General features: G+C 47.5%; 1 protein-coding gene across 3 annotated transcripts in view; it reads left to right on the top strand.

Annotated features, from left to right (window-relative positions):
• Positions 1 to 21,832, top strand: part of FHOD1 (formin homology 2 domain containing 1) — a 181,347-nt gene that overhangs the window by 156,606 nt on the left and 2,909 nt on the right. For all 3 annotated transcript variants that reach the window (XM_040329527.1, XM_040329528.1, XM_040329526.1), the window contains 8 exons: positions 1,278 to 2,125; positions 4,966 to 5,121; positions 6,672 to 6,854; positions 8,807 to 8,926; positions 10,442 to 10,603; positions 10,732 to 10,922; positions 18,927 to 19,119; positions 20,310 to 20,472. In XM_040329527.1, the coding sequence (XP_040185461.1) occupies positions 1,278 to 2,125; positions 4,966 to 5,121; positions 6,672 to 6,854; positions 8,807 to 8,926; positions 10,442 to 10,603; positions 10,732 to 10,922; positions 18,927 to 19,119; positions 20,310 to 20,472 (2,016 nt within the window). The remainder of the gene's footprint in view (positions 1 to 1,277; positions 2,126 to 4,965; positions 5,122 to 6,671; positions 6,855 to 8,806; positions 8,927 to 10,441; positions 10,604 to 10,731; positions 10,923 to 18,926; positions 19,120 to 20,309; positions 20,473 to 21,832) is intronic.

The following is a 21,832-nucleotide window of genomic DNA, read 5'->3' as shown; positions in this document are numbered from 1 at the left end:
ATCTTATTGAACTTTGAAATCATCTTGTTATGAAGATGAGACATCAAGTCAAAGAAACTATTTAAAGTTAAATGAAAGCTGGGATTGGCCTTTAATATGATATTCCATTCCAGGTTTTTTGGGCCGGGTCCGCCACCAGCTACTCTTGGCAGTTGGATTGTTTTGCTGTTGTCCCCATCTACTGTATGGTCCACATACTTAGGCCCGGATTCACGTAGGAGAGCGCATCTTTGTGCAGGCGTAACGTATCCCATTTACGTTACGCCTCCGCAACTTTGACAGGCAAGTGCAGTATTCACAAAGCAAAGTTGCGGCGGCCTAGCGTAAATAGACCAGCGTAAGCCCGCCTAATTCAAATGTGGAAGATGTGGGCGTGTGTTATGTAAATTTATTGTGACCCCACGTAAATTACGCTTTTTACGAACGGCGAATGCGCCGTCCGTGAAAGTATCCCAGTTGCATGCTCCAAATTAACCTGCAAAAAGCCAATGCTTTCGACGTGAACGTAAATGACGCCCAGCCCTATTCGCAAACGACTTACGCAAACGACGTAAAACGTGAAAGTTTCGACGCTGTTCCGACGTCCATACCTAACATTGGTACGCCTCATCTACGCCTCATAGAGCAGGGGCAACTTTACGCCGGAAAAAGCCTAACGTAAACGGCGTATCTGTACTGCGTCGGCCGGGCGTACGTTCGTGAATAGGCGTATCTAGCTGATTTACATATTTCTAGGCGTAAATCAGCGTACACGCCCCTAGCGACCAGCGTAAATATGCAGTTAAGATACGATGGCGTAGGAGACTTACGCTGGTCGTATCTTAGAGAAATTTTGGCGTATATCTGATTCTTTGAATCAGGCGCCAAGATACGACGCCTCAGACTCAGAGATACGACGCCGTATCTGGAGATACGCCGTCCTATCTCCTACGTTAATCCAGGCCTTAGAGTTTTGGTGGTCCCACCTGTTGCATTCACCATGATTAAGAATAAATGCCCAGAAGATATTGTACAGAGATGTGAACTCCCATCACCTAAAATTTCACAACCTAGTCCCAAAGATGCACCAAAAACGAGTAGATTGTGTAACTCGCCGGTATTTACCAAACATTGATATGTCTGTTTTGGGTGGACTGATACTTTAACCTCTGACAACTGTGTAAAGTGCATCTAAAGCCAAAGTTTGTGAGGTAATGGCATTTTCGTTTGTGTTTCTTCAGTTTTTTTATGTTACTAACCAAAGTCCTCCTTCAATATGTCCATTCTTCCTTCTTTAGTCAGCCCTGTTCCTCCGCCTACTGCAGACCGAGGCAGCTCGAAGAAGTTCATGCTGGACATGTTCAACAAAAAGAGCTCTGACCTGGACACAGAACTGCTCAATGCAAAGAACGCTGCTACCAACGACGTAGGAAAACCACCAAGGGACAGGAGAGCTCCTACGCCAAGGACTGAACCATGCGAGGCCGAGAGTTCTCCCACCAAAGTCCCCATTGAGAACGGCTCAGATCCACGCAAAGGCGTGAGAGCTCAGTACAGCATTGATGCGGAGACCAACGCCAAAAACCTTGAAAAAACACTTATGACGCCCTTTAAGAAACCGGCCGAAACTCTGTGGGAGAAGACGCCACCGCAGCCTCAGACAGAGCTTAAGATTAAAGATTTGGACTTTACTGACCTGTGTGAGGAGGAAGACTTTGACGTTCTTGATTTTGAGGCCTCCGAATCTGTTTTGTCCTCCCGTCCATCCAACTATTCCTCTCCCTCATCTCTTCCAGGATTTCCTCTGCCACCCCCTCCTCCACCACCCCCATTTGGCGGGTGCCCAGGCTTTCCTTCACCCCCTGTCTGCCCCCCACCTCCACCTGGTGCACGGCCGCAGTTGCCACCACCACCCCCGGCTCCACCCAGTTTCAGTACCATCTCTATGGACTCTATCGCCCCAGCGTTTAATAAAAAGAGGAAGACGGTGAAACTGTTTTGGAAAGAGATGAAGGAGGCAGACTGCCAGAGTCGGGGCAAATTTGGCAAATGCACCTTGTGGGAGTCTCTGGATAAGGTGATGGTGGACACTGAGAAGCTTGAACATCTTTTTGAATCCAAAGCCAAAGAGCTGGTTACTACCAAGGTGAATATGTGATGAAAGTTACCATAGCTGGTTTCCCAAAACAATGAAAATGGTACCTCTCGAATTCCCCACCCCTGACCTGTGTCAGTCGGATTAGCATGTGAAAATACTGGTGCAAGACAGAATCGGCTTGTCATGCTCCTGTAGACTTCAAGAAAATGGTGGCTGTTTGCACACAGATACCGACCCCTGTAAATAAAATAAGCAAAACATTGGTTTCAGCTCCTGTTCTCCACCTGTAGAGAACTCCTCCAACACATTCCACCCTTTTCATGGCTTAATTATAGATGACTTCAGTTCCTGTTCTTTACCTGTACTCCTCATACGTGTTTTGCTCTTGTCGGGGCTTAATCATAGAGGCCTCTACGATTAAGCCCTGAAAGGGGCGAAACACATCTGTGGAGTTCTCTACTGGTCGAGAACAGGAGTTGAAGCCATCTTTTTCACATTTATGCTAGTCGGTGTCTGCGGGTAGGCGGCCACCATTTTGTTGGTTTCTCTGGTAAATGTAAAGTAAATTGAAAGTGCAAAAAAAGTACCAAGAACTCCAAACTATATATTTAAAATGCATGTAAAGCCAAAACTTTTTTTTTTAATTTTGAGATAGAATGTGGAAGGATTAAATATCTTGTAGAGATTGTTTTTGAAGATCTTTAGAAATTTTTTGTAGATCTTTAGGATGTTTTTGTAGGTCTTTAGAACGTTTTTGTAGGTCTTTAGGACGTTTTTGTAGGTCTTTAGGACGTTTTTGTAGGTCTTTAGGGCGTTTTTGTAGGTCTTTAGGGCGTTTTTGTAGGTCTTTAGGACGTTTTCGTAGGTCTTTAGGACGTTTTCGTAGGTCTTTAGGACGTTTTCGTAGGTCTTTAGGACGTTTTTGTTGGTCTTTAGGACGTTTTTGTAAGTCTTTAGGACGTTTTTGTAGATCTTTAGGACGTTTTTGTAGATCTTTAGGACGTTTGTAAAGCACTCTAAGACATTTTTGTAGATCTTTAGGACGTTTTTGTAGGTCTTTAGGACGTTTTTGTAGGTCTTTGGGACGTTTTTGTAGGTCTTTGGGACGTTTTTGTAGGTCTTTGGGACGTTTTTGTAGGTCTTTGGGACGTTTTTGTAGATCTTTAGGACATTTTTGTAGATCTTTAGGACGTTTTTGAAGACCTCTAATGCCGCGTACACATAACCATTTTTAATGGTCTAGAAAAAGTTTTTTTCAACCCGATTCTTGTTGAGCTTGCCTTGCCTACACACGAAAAGCGCGGTGACATACGACGGCACTATAAAGGGGAAGTTCCATTCGGATGGCGCTACCCTTGGGGCTGCTTTTGCTGATTTCGTGTTAGTAAATGTCTGGTGAGAGACGATTCGCGCTTTTCAGTCTTCATGCTTTTCAGTCTGTTACAGCGTGTCAAATGTGCTATCTCCATTGCAAAAGCTAGTTTTACCAGAACGAGCGGTGCCGTCTCATAACTTGCTTCTGAGCATGCACGTTTTTTTCACATCGTTAAAGCATACACACGACCATTTTTTACAATGTGAAAAATGACGTGAAAAACAACACGGAAAAATAGAGCATGTTCTAAATTTTTAATGGCCATTTTTCACGTCATGAAAAACGGTCATGTGTACGCGGACATTTAGGACATTTTTGTAGATCTTTAGGACGTTTTTGAAGATCTTTTAGGACGTTTTTGAAGATCTTTTAGGACGTTTTTGAAGATCTTTTAGGACGTTTTTGAAGATGTTTTAGGAAGTTCTTCGAAGATGTTTTAGGAAGTTCTTCGAAGATGTTTTAGGAAGTTCTTCGAAGATGTTTTAGGAAGTTCTTCGAAGATCTTTTAGGAAGTTCTTCGAAGATCTTTTAGGAAGTTCTTCGAAGATCTTTTAGGAAGTTCTTCGAAGATCTTTTAGGAAGTTCTTCGAAGATCTTTTAGGAAGTTCTTCGAAGATCTTTTAGGAAGTTCTTCGAAGATCTTTTAGGAAGTTTCTCGAAGATCTTTTAGGAAGTTCTTCGAAGATCTTTTAGGAAGTTCTTCGAAGATCTTTTAGGAAGTTCTTCGAAGATCTTTTAGGAAGTTCTTCGAAGATCTTTTAGGAAGTTCTTCGAAGATCTTTTAGGAAGTTCTTCGAAGATCTTTTAGGAAGTTCTTCGAAGATCTTTTAGGAAGTTCTTCGAAGATCTTTTAGGAAGTTCTTCGAAGATCTTTTAGGAAGTTCTTCGAAGATCTTTTAGGAAGTTCTTCGAAGATCTTTTAGGAAGTTCTTCGAAGATCTTTTAGGAAGTTCTTCGAAGATCTTTTAGGAAGTTCTTCGAAGATCTTTTAGGAAGTTCTTCGAAGATCTTTTAGGAAGTTCTTCAGAAGATCTTTTAGGAAGTTCTTCAGAATATCTATTTTAGAAAGTTCTTCAGAATATCTATTTTAGAAAGTCTGTACCATGAAGAGTATGGCTGCTGTAGAGAGCATTTGGCCCCGTTCACTACAGTGCGTGCCAGTCTGAGGGCCATGTTTACCTGCAGGGGGATGCACAGGTATTTCATGCATCTCTGTGCAGGACTTCCTATTCATATCAATTGGGGGAAAAAAGTGTAATGATAGTTCTTCTTTAGGTTTTTGTGTTTGCCTTATGTTTGGTAAAAAAAACATTACAGAGGCTACAGTTCTTCTCTGTTGTTCTACAGTAGATTTTACAATCAGGTTGTAATGTATGGGTGGCCAACAGGAGACTTTGGGATGTAAGAAGAAGCTTGTAGGAGTGTCACAAACGGCAAAAGTGGATCATTTTAATCAATAGTTTAATTTGTGAAAAGAGAACCAGTCTAAGCCATTTTTGTTTCCTTGCCACAGAAAGGGGTAGATGTAAAGAAGCAGACTCTAGTTGTTTTGGACCCCAAGAGGAGCAATGCCATTAACATTGGCCTTACCGTCCTCCCCACTGTGCACATCATCAAGACGGCCATCTTGAACTTTGACGAATATGCAATCAGCAAAGAAGGAATAGAGGTGAGTACCCATTCTGTTATTTCAATACAGAAAGTTACTGACTCTGAATTAAACCCGCTTTGCAAGTCTGAATGTGATTGGTCATGCAGAAAGAAAGGGGGGAGAATGTTGCACCACACAGGCCTGATTTGAATACAGACCAGTGACTCCGTTATGTTCTGCCTCAGTTCTCTAAATTTTAGATCAGCTGTTGTGCTTGATTTAGAGACACTCGAAACTGATCAAATTGAAAGTAAAAATTGAATTGTTGCTCATTTACCGTATATACTCGAGTATAAGCCGAGTTTTTCAGCACATAGTATTTGGCCCTATAGGCTCTCTATGCAAGCCGATTAGGTCCCCCCAAATTACTAGAGGCCCCGCCTGGTGAGAAGTCATTTTCGGCCCCTCGCTGGCTGCATGCATGGGAGAAGAGGTAAGAAGTCAGCACCCCCCCACTTCTCACTTTAATGTAAGATGTCACCTCCGACAGAAGAACACCCCCTCCCCTGCTTCTCAACTTTAATGTGACATGTCATTTTACTCAGGGCCCCAGGGAGGTCGGGATCGGCACTGCTCGAGTCACCTTTTTGCGCCTGATCTCCAGGACTTTGGGGACCCGGTACCGGCCGGCCGTAGGTGCCCTGGCACACATGTAGCCCCACTCTTCCTCTACAAGTGTGCAAAGTTTGTTGTCCGGAGGACCTACGGCTGGGGAGCACCGATTTTTCAAAACCGGGCACCCCTTCCATAGACTCCCATGTTAAACGTCAGTCTAGGCATGGGCACAGTGAGGCATGGGCACAGTGAGGCATGGGCACAATGAGGCATGCACATGGACACAGTGAGGCATGCAGATGGACACCCTAGGATTATACTCGAGTGAATACGTTTTCCCATGTTTTTGTGGTATAATTAGGTGCCTCGGCTTATATTCGGGTCGGCTTATACTTGAGTAAATATGGTAACTAGTTCCAGTCCGGGCCAATTCTGACATTTCTCTCATAGATGTAAAAATCTGCATTTTATTTTTTTGCTAGAAAATTACTTGGAACCACCAAACATTATATATATTTTTTTAAATCAGCGACCCTAGAGAATAAAATGGTAAAAAAAATTATGTCGCAAATATTTGGACAGTTTATTAAATGCACATTTTTTTTTAAAGGCCCACTTTAACACAACATCCCCATTCCTCCATCAATACCGATGGAAGTCGCAACTTCTAATTTGTTGTGTTCACCTCGGTGGCCGGCTAATCTTGTAGCTTTCTACACTGGTGACATTTGTAGGTTAATCCGATCACAGCAGCTGACTGCCCACTTACCGAACATCTCCATGAAATGAAATGAGGGTAATCTGCTTGTATGTTGGAGGCTTCCTCTAAGCAGGGTCAGTAGAACCAAGATGGTTCCCTGTGGCTATAATCAGTTCCAGGCTCCGCATTGTGATCATTTTATTGATCGTCAAAACAAGGATTGTAAATTAAGTCGTCTTGCATGTCCAGCGCTCCGGTGATCTTCTGTCCAGATTGTATAATTCGCTAATTTCATTCATCTTGTTTATGCCAGAAAATCCTGACGATGGTCCCAACAGAGGAGGAGAAGCAGAAGATTCAGGAGGCTCAGATAGCCAACCCTGATACACCTCTTGGATCGGCTGAACAATTCCTCCTTACCCTCTCCTCTATTAGTGGCCTGACCTCTCGCCTCCAGCTCTGGGCCTTCAAATTGGACTACGAGACCATGGAGAAGGTAATCCACTTTTCACTGATCCCAAAATCTTGTGACCTTCTTGTGACCTTCTTGTGATTTTCTTGTGACCTTATTGCGACCTTCTTGTAACTTTCTTGCGACTTGCTTGTGACTTGCTCGCGACTTTCGACTTTCTTGTGACTTCTTTCCTTCTGACTTTCTTGTGACTTCTTTCCTTCTGACTTGCTTGTGACTTCTTTCCTTCTGACTTGCTTGTGACTTCCTTCTGACTTGCTTGTGACTTCCTTCTGACTTGCTTGTGACTTCCTTCTGATGCTATGATTAAGCATTGATATCCAATGCGGAACGCGTCAGCTATTTATCCCACTGCATGCTTGTACTTGTAGTGCATTTTTCCTTTACCCAATAAAGGGCACGTCTTTTTAAGAATTTGGAGTGCGGCTGTCCATATTTTCCTTCCTTTGCACATCCTGCGCATTGCCGGCACCCATTGGTTCCTGAGCGGACAGTGATTATCCCAGTGTGCTCACCTGGAGTGGCAGCTTCTCTACCTGACTTCCTTCTGACTTGCTTGGGACTTCCTTCTGACTTGCTTGGGACTTCCTTCTGACTTGCTTGGGACTTCCTTCTGACTTGCTTGGGACTTCCTTCTGACTTGCTTGGGACTTCCTTCTGACTTGCTTGGGACTTCCTTCTGACTTGCTTGGGACTTCCTTCCGACTTGCTTTTGACTTCCTTCCGACTTGCTTGTGATTTCCTTGCGATTTGCGTGCAACTTTTTGTATGCATCAAAGTCACGGAAAAGTGACTTAAGTCTCGTGACTTAAAGGGGTTGTAAATGTACAATTTTTTTTCCCTAAATATCTTCCTTTACCTTAGTGCCGTCCTCCTTCACTTACCTTATTCGATTTTGCTTTTAAATGTCCTAATTTCTTCTGAGAAATCCTCACTTCCTGTTCTTCTGTCTGTAACTCCACACAGTAATGCAAGGCTTTCTCCCTGGTGTGGAGTGTCGTGCTCGCCCCCTCCCTTGGACTACAGGAGAGTCAGGATGCTCTACGTTGCAGATAGAGAAAAGAGCCGTGTGTTAGTGGGCGTCCTGACTCTCCTGTAGTGCAAGGGAGGAGGCGAGCACGACACTCCATACCAGGGAGAAAACCTCACATTAATGTGTGGAGTTACAGACAGAAGAACAGGAAGTGAGGATTTCTCAGAAGAAATAAGGACATTTAAAAGCAAAATGGAAGGATGAGGTAAGTGAAGGAGGACTGTACTAAGGGAAAGGAAGATATTTAGGGAAAAAAAATTACCTTTACAACCCCTTTAAAGCGGGAGTTTACCCGAAAAGTTAATTTTTAACCTTAGATTGAGGCTCATTTTGTCTAGGGGAATCAGGTATTTTTTTTTTAAATCGAAGCAGTACTTACCGTTTTAGAGAGCGATGTTCTCCGCCGCTTCCGGGTATGGTCTTCGGGACTGGGCGTTCCTATTTGATTGACAGGCTTCCGACGGTCGCATCTATCGCGTCACGAGTAGCCGAACGCCGGTGCGCAGGCGCCGTATAGAGCCGCACCGACGTTCGGCTTCTTTCGGCTACTCGTGACGCGATAGATGCGACCGTCGGAAGCCTGTCAATCAAATAGGAACGCCCAGTCCCGAAGACCATACCCGGAAGCGGCGGAGAAGATCGCTCTCTAAAACGGTAAGTACTGCTTCGATTTTAAAAAAACTACCCGATTCCCCTAGACAAAATGAGCATCAATCTAATGTCAAATTTTTTTTTTCGGGTGAACTCCCGCTTTAAGTCTCACTGATTAAGATAGTTGCCACAGGTGCTTTAAATAAATGTCAATGTCTTGGTATTTCTGGCAACTATTTTATCGAAGGGAAATCCTGAAAGCATGGCCTGTTGGAGGTACTCAAGGAATGAGGTTGGGAAACACTGGACTAAATGGAGCGTTGATAAAAACGCCTTGTGTGTCTTCTCCTAGGAAATCGCAGAGCCCTTGTTTGATTTGAAGCTGGGCATGGAGCAGCTTTCCAAGAACAAGACCTTCAAAGTCATCCTGGCCTCACTGCTGGCAGTCGGCAACTTCCTGAACGGTTCAAGCGTGAGTCGCGTCACTTTGTGTTACCCGCCTGTATACTTGTAGTGTTATGATGGAGCAGTCAACACCCCCCCCCCCCACCCCCCTCACGTGAGAGCCGTGCACAAAAATTTAAATACGTCTTCTCTACATCCTTTGCTTTGTGAAATGAGTGAAATGCCAAACAACCTTACCTGTGTTATATTCTGGCAGAAGCACCCTGGTCCCACCCACTCTAAGATGCCATGGGGTATTCAAACTATGGCCCTCCAGTTTTTCGGGAACTACAACACCCATCATGCCCAGTCGTATCTATGAATTTCAGAGTTTTGCAATGCCTCATGGGACGTGTAGTTCCGCAACAGCCGGAGGGCCGTAGTTTGAAGATCCCCGGTGTAGAGTAAAGCTGGCCAGTTCCTGAAGATCCAGCTGAAATTCACTCTGTGGCCCTTTCAGCCCCTCCTACACAAAATCCTTTCTTTCAAAGAGAGCCTCGGAAACATTCGGAAAGGCCCAAGGACAGCTCGGTTGACCTTGGAAAGGCTCGGGAAGTTATAGCTAGATTTAGGTACATTTGCTCAACTTTGCGGCGGCGTAGCTTAAGGAATTTAAGCTACGCCGCCGTAAGTTAGCGAGGCAAGTACATGATTCACAATGTACTTGCCTGCTAAGTTACCGCGGCGTAGCCTAAGTCGGTGGGCATAAGGGCGCCTAATTCAAATGTGTTCGAGGGGGGCGTGTTGTATGTTAATGGAGCTTGACCTTACGTTTTTTACGTTTTTTGCGAACTGCGAATGCACCGGGCGCCTACATTTTCCAGTGTGCATTGCGGCTAAGTACGCCGCACGGGCCTATTGATTTCGACGTGGACGTAAACTACGTAAATCCCAATTCACGGACGACTTACGCAAACGACGTAAAAAATTCGAATTTTGGCGCGGGAACGGCGGCCATACTTGACATTACTATTCCAACTAGGGCCTAGCTCTAACTTTACGCGGCCTATCTCTTACGTAAACGGCGTAAAAGTACTGCGTCGGCTGGGCGTACGTTCGTGAATCGGCGTATCTACTTATTTACATATTCTACGCCGACCGCAATGGAAGCGCCACCTAGCGGCCATCCGAAATATTGCAATCTAAGATAGGACGGCGCAAGCCGTTGTATCTTAGATATGTTTAATCTCTGTTTGAGCATACAGTTAAACATAAGTCGCGGTAGATTCTGAGTTAGGTCGGCGTATCTACTGATAAGCCGGCCCAACTCTTTCTGAATCTACCTATTTGTATTTCCAAGTCTTTCTGAGCATTTCCGAACGGCTGATCGGCGACTCCCTCCCCACCTCAGGCCAAACACGGTACTGCACACCGCTTTGGCCTGAATCCTGCTTATTTTACGAGACAACACTCGCAAACCAAGATAGAATTTTTCAAAATAATTGCTCGTTAACCATGTTACTCGCAATCCGAGGTTCCACTGTACTTGAGTTTCATCCTTGTCTCCATCAGTTGCATCAACCTGTCTCGTCTCCTGTTCTAGGCCAAGGGCTTTGACCTCAGCTACCTGGAGAAGGTGTCGGAGGTGAAGGACACCGTACACCGGCAAACGCTGCTCCATCACATGTCCAATATAGTCATCGAGAAGTTTCCCGACACGACAGACCTGTACTCAGAAATCGCAGCGATAACCCGCTCCTCCAAAGTAAGTGTCTTCCCTGCGACCTTCTCTGTCCAACTTCTTCTAATACAGAAGTCCAGAGGGAACGGAGAATCAGCGCAATTCCTGATAGGTGACGGTTGACTTGTAATCTTTTCCCTTGTGCCACTCAGGTGGATTTTGACGATCTTGCGGAAAGTCTGGTTCAGCTGGAGAAGAGGTGCCGGGAATCCTGGGACAGCCTGAAGGTCATCGCCAAGCACGAGACGAAGCCCGGCCTGAAGAACAAAATGAACGACTTCCTTAAGAGCTGCACCGACAAAATCGTCATCCTCAAGATCGTCCACCGCAGAATCCTCAACAGGTCAGACAGGAGACCAGGTTCCCACCCGCCCACATACATAGGAACTCCATTATCAGTTCCCACACGCCCACATACATAGGGACTCCATTACCAGTTCCCACCCGCCCACATACATAGGGACTTCATTACCAGTTCCCACACTCCCACATACATAGGGACTCCATTACCAGTTCCCACCCGCCCACATACATAGGGACTCCATTACCAGTTCCCACCCGCCCACATACATAAGGGACTCCATTACCAGTTCCCACCCGCCCACATACATAGGGACTCCATTACCAGTTCCCACATGCCCACATACATAGGGACTCCATTACCAGTTCCCACATACATAGGGACTCCATTACCAGTTTCCACCCGCCCACATACATAGGGACTCCATTACCAGTTCCCACCCGCCCACATACATAGGGACTCAATTACCAGTTCCCACCCGCCCACATACATAGGGACTCCGTTACCAGTTCCCACACGCCCACATACATAGGGACTCCATTACCAGTTCCCACCCGCCCACATACATAGGGACTCCATTACCAGTTCCCACCCGCCCACATACATAGGGACTCCATTACCAGTTCCCACCCGCCCACATACATAGGGACTCCATTACCAGTTCCCACCCGCCCACATACATAGGGACTCCATTACCAGTTCCCACCCACCCACATACATAGGGACTCCATTACCAGTTCCCACACGCCCACATACATAGGGACTCCATTTCCAGTTCCCACATGCCCACATACATAGGGACTCCAATACCAGTTCCCACACGCCCACATACATAGGGACTCCATTACCAGTTCCCACCCGCCCACATACATAGGGACTCCATTACCAGTTCCCACCTGCCCACATACATAGGGACTCCATTACCAGTTCCCACCTGCCCACATACATAGGGACTCCATTACCAGTTCCCACACGCCCACATACATAGGGACTCCATTACCAGTTCCCACCCGCCCACATACATAGGGACTCCATTACCAGTTCCCACCCGCCCACATACATAGGGACTCCATTACCAGTTCCCACACGCCCACATACATAGGGACTCCATTACCAGTTCCCACCCGCCCACATACCTAGGGACTCCATTACCAGCTCCCACCCGCCCACATAGGGACTCCATTACCAGTTCCCACCTGCCCACATACATAGGGACTCCATTACCAGTTCCCACCCGCCCACATACATAGGGACTCCATTACCAGTTCCCACACGCCCACATACATAGGGACTCCATTACCAGTTCCCACACGCCCACATACATAGGGACTCCATTACCAGTTCCCACCCGCTCACATACATAGGGACTCCATTACCAGTTCCCACCTGCCCACATACATAGGGACTCCATTACCAGTTCCCACACGCCCACATACATAGGGACTCCATTACCAGTTCCCACACGCCCACATACATAGGGACTCCATTACCAGTTCCCACCCGCCCACATACATAGGGACTCCATTACCAGTTCCCACCCGCCCACATACATAGGGACTCCATTACCAGTTCCCACACGCCCACATACATAGGGACTCCATTACCAGGTTCCCACCCGCCCACATACATAGGGACTCCATTACCAGGTTCCCACTCGCCCACATACATAGGGACTCCATTACCAGTTCCCACCTGCCCACATACATAGGGACTCCATTACCAGTTCCCACCCGCCCACATACATAGGGACTCCATTACCAGTTCCCACCCGCTCACATACATAGGGACTCCATTACCAGTTCCCACACGCCCACATACATAGGGGACTCCATTACCAGTTCCCACCCGCCCACATACATAGGGACTCCATTACCAGGTTCCCACCCGCCCACATACATAGGGACTCCATTACCAGTTCCCACACGCCCACATACATAGGGGACTCCATTACCAGTTCCCACCCGCCCACATACATAGGGACTCCATTACCAGTTCCCACCCGCCCACATACATAGGGACTCCATTACCAGTTCCCACACGCCCACATACATAGGGACTCCATTACCAGTTCCCACCCGCCCACATACCTAGGGACTCCATTACCAGCTCCCACCCGCCCACATAGGGACTCCATTACCAGTTCCCACCTGCCCACATACATAGGGACTCCATTACCAGTTCCCACCTGCCCACATACATAGGGACTCCATTACCAGTTCCCACACGCCCACATACATAGGGACTCCATTACCAGTTCCCACACGCCCACATACATAGGGACTCCATTACCAGTTCCCACCCGCCCACATACATAGGGACTCCATTACCAGTTCCCACCCGCCCACATACATAGGGACTCCATTACCAGTTCCCACACGCCCACATACATAGGGACTCCATTACCAGGTTCCCACCCGCCCACATACATAGGGACTCCATTACCAGGTTCCCACTCGCCCACATACATAGGGACTCCATTACCAGTTCCCACCTGCCCACATACATAGGGACTCCATTACCAGTTCCCACCCGCCCACATACATAGGGACTCCATTACCAGTTCCCACCCGCTCACATACATAGGGACTCCATTACCAGTTCCCACACGCCCACATACATAGGGGACTCCATTACCAGCTCCCACCCGCCCACATAGGGACTCCATTACCAGTTCCCACCTGCCCACATACATAGGGACTCCATTACCAGTTCCCACCTGCCCACATACATAGGGACTCCATTACCAGTTCCCACACGCCCACATACATAGGGACTCCATTACTAGTTCCCACACGCCCACATACATAGGGACTCCATTACCAGTTCCCACCCGCCCACATACATAGGGACTCCATTACCAGTTCCCACCCGCCCACATACATAGGGACTCCATTACCAGTTCCCACACGCCCACATACATAGGGACTCCATTACCAGGTTCCCACCCGCCCACATACATAGGGACTCCATTACCAGGTTCCCACTCGCCCACATACATAGGGACTCCATTACCAGTTCCCACCTGCCCACATACATAGGGACTCCATTACCAGTTCCCACCCGCCCACATACATAGGGACTCCATTACCAGTTCCCACCCGCTCACATACATAGGGACTCCATTACCAGTTCCCACACGCCCACATACATAGGGACTCCATTACCAGTTCCCACCCGCCCACATACATAGGGACTCCATTACCAGTTCCCACCCGCCCACATACATAGGGACTCCATTACCAGTTCTCACCCGCCCACATAAGGACTCCATTACCAGTTCCCACCCGCCCACATGCATAGGGACTCCATTACCAGTTCCCACCCGCCCACATACATAGGGACTCCATTACCAGTTCCCACACGCCCACATACATAGGGGACTCCATTACCAGATTCCCACACGCCCACATACATAGGGACTCCATTACCAGTTCCCACCCGCCCACATACATAGGGACTCCATTACCAGTTCCCACACGCCCACATACATAGGGACTCCATTACCAGTTCCCACCCGCCCACATACATAGGGACTCCATTACCAGCTCCCACCCGCCCACATAGGGACTCCATTACCAGTTCCCACACGCCCACATACATAGGGACTCCATTACCAGTTCCCACACGCCCACATACATAGGGACTCCATTACCAGTTCCCACCCGCCCACATACATAGGGACTCCATTACCAGTTCCCACCCGCCCACATACATAAGGGACTCCATTACCAGTTCCCACCCGCCCACATACATAGGGACTCCATTACCAGTTCCCACATGCCCACATACATAGGGACTCCATTACCAGTTCCCACATACATAGGGACTCCATTACCAGTTTCCACCCGCCCACATACATAGGGACTCCATTACCAGTTCCCACCCGCCCACATACATAGGGACTCAATTACCAGTTCCCACCCGCCCACATACATAGGGACTCCGTTACCAGTTCCCACACGCCCACATACATAGGGACTCCATTACCAGTTCCCACCCGCCCACATACATAGGGACTCCATTACCAGTTCCCACCCGCCCACATACATAGGGACTCCATTACCAGTTCCCACCCGCCCACATACATAGGGACTCCATTACCAGTTCCCACCCGCCCACATACATAGGGACTCCATTACCAGTTCCCACCCACCCACATACATAGGGACTCCATTACCAGTTCCCACACGCCCACATACATAGGGACTCCATTTCCAGTTCCCACATGCCCACATACATAGGGACTCCAATACCAGTTCCCACACGCCCACATACATAGGGACTCCATTACCAGTTCCCACCCGCCCACATACATAGGGACTCCATTACCAGTTCCCACCTGCCCACATACATAGGGACTCCATTACCAGTTCCCACCTGCCCACATACATAGGGACTCCATTACCAGTTCCCACACGCCCACATACATAGGGACTCCATTACCAGTTCCCACCCGCCCACATACATAGGGACTCCATTACCAGTTCCCACCCGCCCACATACATAGGGACTCCATTACCAGTTCCCACACGCCCACATACATAGGGACTCCATTACCAGTTCCCACCCGCCCACATACCTAGGGACTCCATTACCAGCTCCCACCCGCCCACATAGGGACTCCATTACCAGTTCCCACCTGCCCACATACATAGGGACTCCATTACCAGTTCCCACCCGCCCACATACATAGGGACTCCATTACCAGTTCCCACACGCCCACATACATAGGGACTCCATTACCAGTTCCCACACGCCCACATACATAGGGACTCCATTACCAGTTCCCACCCGCTCACATACATAGGGACTCCATTACCAGTTCCCACCTGCCCACATACATAGGGACTCCATTACCAGTTCCCACACGCCCACATACATAGGGACTCCATTACCAGTTCCCACACGCCCACATACATAGGGACTCCATTACCAGTTCCCACCCGCCCACATACATAGGGACTCCATTACCAGTTCCCACCCGCCCACATACATAGGGACTCCATTACCAGTTCCCACACGCCCACATACATAGGGACTCCATTACCAGGTTCCCACCCGCCCACATACATAGGGACTCCATTACCAGGTTCCCACTCGCCCACATACATAGGGACTCCATTACCAGTTCCCACCTGCCCACATACATAGGGACTCCATTACCAGTTCCCACCCGCCCACATACATAGGGACTCCATTACCAGTTCCCACCCGCTCACATACATAGGGACTCCATTACCAGTTCCCACACGCCCACATACATAGGGGACTCCATTACCAGTTCCCACCCGCCCACATACATAGGGACTCCATTACCAGGTTCCCACCCGCCCACATACATAGGGACTCCATTACCAGTTCCCACACGCCCACATACATAGGGGACTCCATTACCAGTTCCCACCCGCCCACATACATAGGGACTCCATTACCAGTTCCCACCCGCCCACATACATAGGGACTCCATTACCAGTTCCCACACGCCCACATACATAGGGACTCCATTACCAGTTCCCACCCGCCCACATACCTAGGGACTCCATTACCAGCTCCCACCCGCCCACATAGGGACTCCATTACCAGTTCCCACCTGCCCACATACATAGGGACTCCATTACCAGTTCCCACCTGCCCACATACATAGGGACTCCATTACCAGTTCCCACACGCCCACATACATAGGGACTCCATTACCAGTTCCCACACGCCCACATACATAGGGACTCCATTACCAGTTCCCACCCGCCCACATACATAGGGACTCCATTACCAGTTCCCACCCGCCCACATACATAGGGACTCCATTACCAGTTCCCACACGCCCACATACATAGGGACTCCATTACCAGGTTCCCACCCGCCCACATACATAGGGACTCCATTACCAGGTTCCCACTCGCCCACATACATAGGGACTCCATTACCAGTTCCCACCTGCCCACATACATAGGGACTCCATTACCAGTTCCCACCCGCCCACATACATAGGGACTCCATTACCAGTTCCCACCCGCCCACATACATAGGGACTCCATTACCAGTTCCCACACGCCCACATACATAGGGGACTCCATTACCAGCTCCCACCCGCCCACATAGGGACTCCATTACCAGTTCCCACCTGCCCACATACATAGGGACTCCATTACCAGTTCCCACCTGCCCACATACATAGGGACTCCATTACCAGTTCCCACACGCCCACATACATAGGGACTCCATTACTAGTTCCCACACGCCCACATACATAGGGACTCCATTACCAGTTCCCACCCGCCCACATACATAGGGACTCCATTACCAGTTCCCACCCGCCCACATACATAGGGACTCCATTACCAGTTCCCACACGCCCACATACATAGGGACTCCATTACCAGGTTCCCACCCGCCCACATACATAGGGACTCCATTACCAGGTTCCCACTCGCCCACATACATAGGGACTCCATTACCAGTTCCCACCTGCCCACATACATAGGGACTCCATTACCAGTTCCCACCCGCCCACATACATAGGGACTCCATTACCAGTTCCCACCCGCTCACATACATAGGGACTCCATTACCAGTTCCCACACGCCCACATACATAGGGACTCCATTACCAGTTCCCACCCGCCCACATACATAGGGACTCCATTACCAGTTCCCACCCGCCCACATACATAGGGACTCCATTACCAGTTCTCACCCGCCCACATAAGGACTCCATTACCAGTTCCCACCCGCCCACATGCATAGGGACTCCATTACCAGTTCCCACCCGCCCACATACATAGGGACTCCATTACCAGTTCCCACACGCCCACATACATAGGGGACTCCATTACCAGATTCCCACACGCCCACATACATAGGGACTCCATTACCAGTTCCCACCCGCCCACATACATAGGGACTCCATTACCAGTTCCCACACGCCCACATACATAGGGACTCCATTACCAGTTCCCACCCGCCCACATACATAGGGACTCCATTACCAGCTCCCACCCGCCCACATAGGGACTCCATTACCAGTTCCCACACGCCCACATACATAGGGACTCCATTACCAGTTCCCACACGCCCACATACATAGGGACTCCATTACCAGTTCCCACACGCCCCCATACATAGGGACTCCATTACCAGTTCCCACCTGCCCACATACATAGGGACTCCATTACCAGTTCCCACACGCCCACATACATAGGGGACTCCATTACCAGTTCCCACCCGCCCACATACATAGGGACTCCATTACCAGGTTCCCACCCGCCCACATACATAGGGACTCCATTACCAGTTCCCACACGCCCACATACATAGGGGACTCCATTACCAGTTCCCACCCGCCCACATACATAGGGACTCCATTACCAGGTTCCCACACGCCCACATACATAGGGACTCCATTACCAGTTCCCACCCGCCCACATACATAGGGGACTCCATTACCAGATTCCCACACGCCCACATACATAGGGACTCCATTTCCAGTTCCCACCCACCCACATACATAGGGACTCCATTTCCAGTTCCCACCCACCCACATTAGACCCCTTTCACACTGGGGCGTTTTTTAGGCGCTTTAGCGTTAAAAAAAAAAAAAGCACCTGAAAGAAGCAAAATACAATTGGCCTAAACTTATGAAGATTTTTTTTTTTATTATTGGTTCTGTTTGATAACAGACAGTAGAAAATATCGTTTTTGGGGGGTGTTTTATTTTTTTTTTTTCATAATCTTCAGTATTTTTTCATTTATAACAGAGGTGATCAAATATCACCAAAGAAAGCTCTATTTGTGAGAAAAAAAATGATATAAATGTAATTTGTGTACAGTGTTGCACGACCGCGCAATTCTCAGTTTTAAATAGCGCAGTGCTGAAAAAAAAACGGGCTGGTCATGAAAGGGATAACATCTTCCAAAGGTCAAGTATGAGCGCATTGCACGAGTGTTTTCTGCAGCCAGTGGAGTCTACACGACTTTCCCTTTTATATGGGGTATCCGGTTAGCTTCTGTGGGTTGTTTATTAATTTTGGAGCATGTGTCCCCTCTGCAGGTTCCGCTCCTTTCTCTTGTATCTGGGCTACCCGTATTCAGCCGTCCGGGATATGAAGATCACCCGTTTCTGCCGCATTATTAGCGAATTTGCTCTGGAGTACAGAACCACACGAGAAAGAGTCTTACAGCAAAAGCAGAAGCGAGCGGCTTACCGAGAGCGCAACAAGACGAGAGGGAGGATGATCACAGAGGTAACATGACTTTATCCCAGTAATGCCGCGTACACACCATCAAAAAAAATGTCGTTTTTAAAAAATGTCATTTAAAATGATCGTGTGTGAGCTTCACATCATTTTTCGGGTTCTGAAAAACGACAAAAAAAAATTCCGAACGTGCTGCATTTTTTAACGACGTTTTAAACACTTAAGACCCGGACCTTTATGCAGGTAAAGGACCCGGCCACTTTTTGCGATTCGGCACTGCGTCGCTTTAACTGACAATTGCGCAGTCGGGCGACGTGGCTCCCAAACAAAGTTGGCGTCTTTTTTTCCCTCACAAATAGAGCGTTCTTTTGGTGGTATTTGATCACCTCTGCGGTTTTTATTTTTTGCGCTATAAACAAAAATAGAGCGACAATTTTGAAAAAAATTCAATATTTTTTCCTTTTTGCTATAATAAATATCCCCCAAAAATATATATAAAACATTTTTTTTCCCCTCAGTTTAGGCCGATACGTATTCTTCTACCTATTTTTGGTAAACAAAAAATCGCAATAAGCGTTTATCGATTGGTTTGCGCAAAATGCATTGTTTACTGTGAAAATGCCAATTGCAGTTTGGGAGTTAACCACAAGGGGGCGCTGAAGGGGTTATGTATGACCTCATTTGTGTTTCTAACTGTTGGGGGTGTGGCTGTAGGTGTGACGTCATCGATTGTGATTCCCTATATAAGGGAACACACGATCAATGGCGGCGCCACAGTGAAGCACGGGGAAGCTGTGTTTACACACGGCTCTCCCCGTTCTTCAGCTCCGGGGACCGATCGCGGGTCCCGCGGCGCTTCGGACCGGGTCCCGTGCACGCGCCGGCGACCCCACGGCTGGGCTTAAAGGGCAACGTACATGTACGTGGATGTGCCCAGCCGTGCCATTCTGCTGACGTATATCGGCGTGAAGGGGTCCTTAAGTGATTAAGTGTTTATATTTCGGCAGAATACTATATATAAAAAAAAAAAGCAGTACATTTCTGCAGTGCGTTTTCATTTCCCCATATTTTGTCTCTTCGAAAACACTGCAGAAAAACACTGAAAAAAAAAATTGTGGCTCTGCAAGAAATCCAGAGAGCCCTGTAATCCGTTTTCTTTATATTCGGGTTCTTCGCTATGCAGTATGGCTGAATCAACCTGTTCCTGTTTATTAACATTGATTTCTCTACTTTCACAGACTGCGAAGTTCTCCAATGCGGCCAGCACCACCGAGAACAATGTAACCATGACCAGTTCTAGGCTGAAGACACAATCCTCGGAGGACGGCCATGAAAACATGACCAACATGCTGATATCTTCCAGCGGAGAACAAAACACGCGGAGGAGCCGAGGCGTCAGAAGTACGAATTGTTCATTTATCCCTTTACCCCCCTTTAGATTTACCCCCCTTCATGACCAAGCCATTTTTTGCCATATAGCACTGCATTACTTTAAAGCGGAAGTCCACCCTAAAGGGAAAAAAAAATAAAAAATTATATAAAAATGCTCTGAAAAAAGAAAAAAAAAATCTGCTTCTTCCTAGTCCGTGCCAGGTCTTCTACCTCATCCTCCCTGCGTTGTCTGCTGGGGAATGGAGCGCGGTGTCTTCTGGGAACTGTGTGTATCCCAGAGAACAGCCGCCCATTCAGAAAATGCTGCGCGACTCGCGCATGCGCAGTAGGAAACGGGCAGTGAAGCCGCAAGGCTCCACTGCCTGTTTCCCTTTGTGAGGATGGCGGCGCCGGAGACCATCCACGATCGACGAATCGGCCTCGAGAGGGGGGCGGGCGACATCACGGGCGCCTAGGACAGGTAAGTCTCAATAAATATTCCAATTGCACACCTTCCTGGAGAACGGCCAATAAGAAAAAAGGGTGCTGAAGCGATCACCAGCAGGGAACTGGAACAGCAATCATGTAAATATATTCGCCAGCACACCGAGGATCGTATAAAAAAAATGTCCAAAAAAATTTATTGCAAAGAAACCATCACAAAAATAGCAACGTTTCGAAGTCACACAGGACCTCTTCGTCAGGCAAGTGATACCTATCACTAAGTATCACTTGCCTGACGAAGAGGTCCTGTGTGACTTTGAAACATTGCTATTTTTGTGATGGTTTCTTTGCAATAAATTTTTTTGGACGTTTTTTATACGATCCTCGGTGTGCTGGCGAATATATTTACTTTATAGGACAGGTAAGTGTCCTTATTAACTTTTTTTTTTTTTATCCCGGTTGGAACACCGCTTTAACTGACAACTGCGCGGTCGTGCGACGCTGTTCTAAAATAAAAATTTAGACCTTTTCCCTCCACAAATAGAGCTTTCTTTTGGTGGTGTTTTTGTTTTAATTTTTTTTTGCACTATAAACAAAAAAAGACTTAAAAAAAAAAAGATTTTTTACTTTTTTAAAATCCAATAAAAGAATTAAAAAAATCGAATGTCTTCATCAGTTTAGGCGAATATGTATTCTGCTACATATTTTTTGTAAAAAAAAAAAAAAAAATATCCCAATAAGCGTATATTGATTGGTTTGCGCAAAAGTTCTGGCGTCTACAGACTATGGGCTATTTATTTTTTTAGTTTTTTTTTACTAGTAATTCTTTGTCCAGTATTTTCAGCACTGCCTGAGTTCTTCCCTGCTTGAATACTGAGCACCTCCCACTCTAAAAGTTTCCATAACATGAGGGGATGTTTTTCTGTAGTCCAGCAGGCGGCGGCGG

The sequence above is a fragment of the Rana temporaria genome, chromosome 11 (genome assembly GCF_905171775.1).
Source record: "Rana temporaria chromosome 11, aRanTem1.1, whole genome shotgun sequence".
Taxonomy (NCBI): Eukaryota; Metazoa; Chordata; class Amphibia; order Anura; family Ranidae; genus Rana; species Rana temporaria.
Note: the sequence above shows the minus strand (reverse complement) of the source record. Positions and strands in the feature narration are given on the sequence as shown.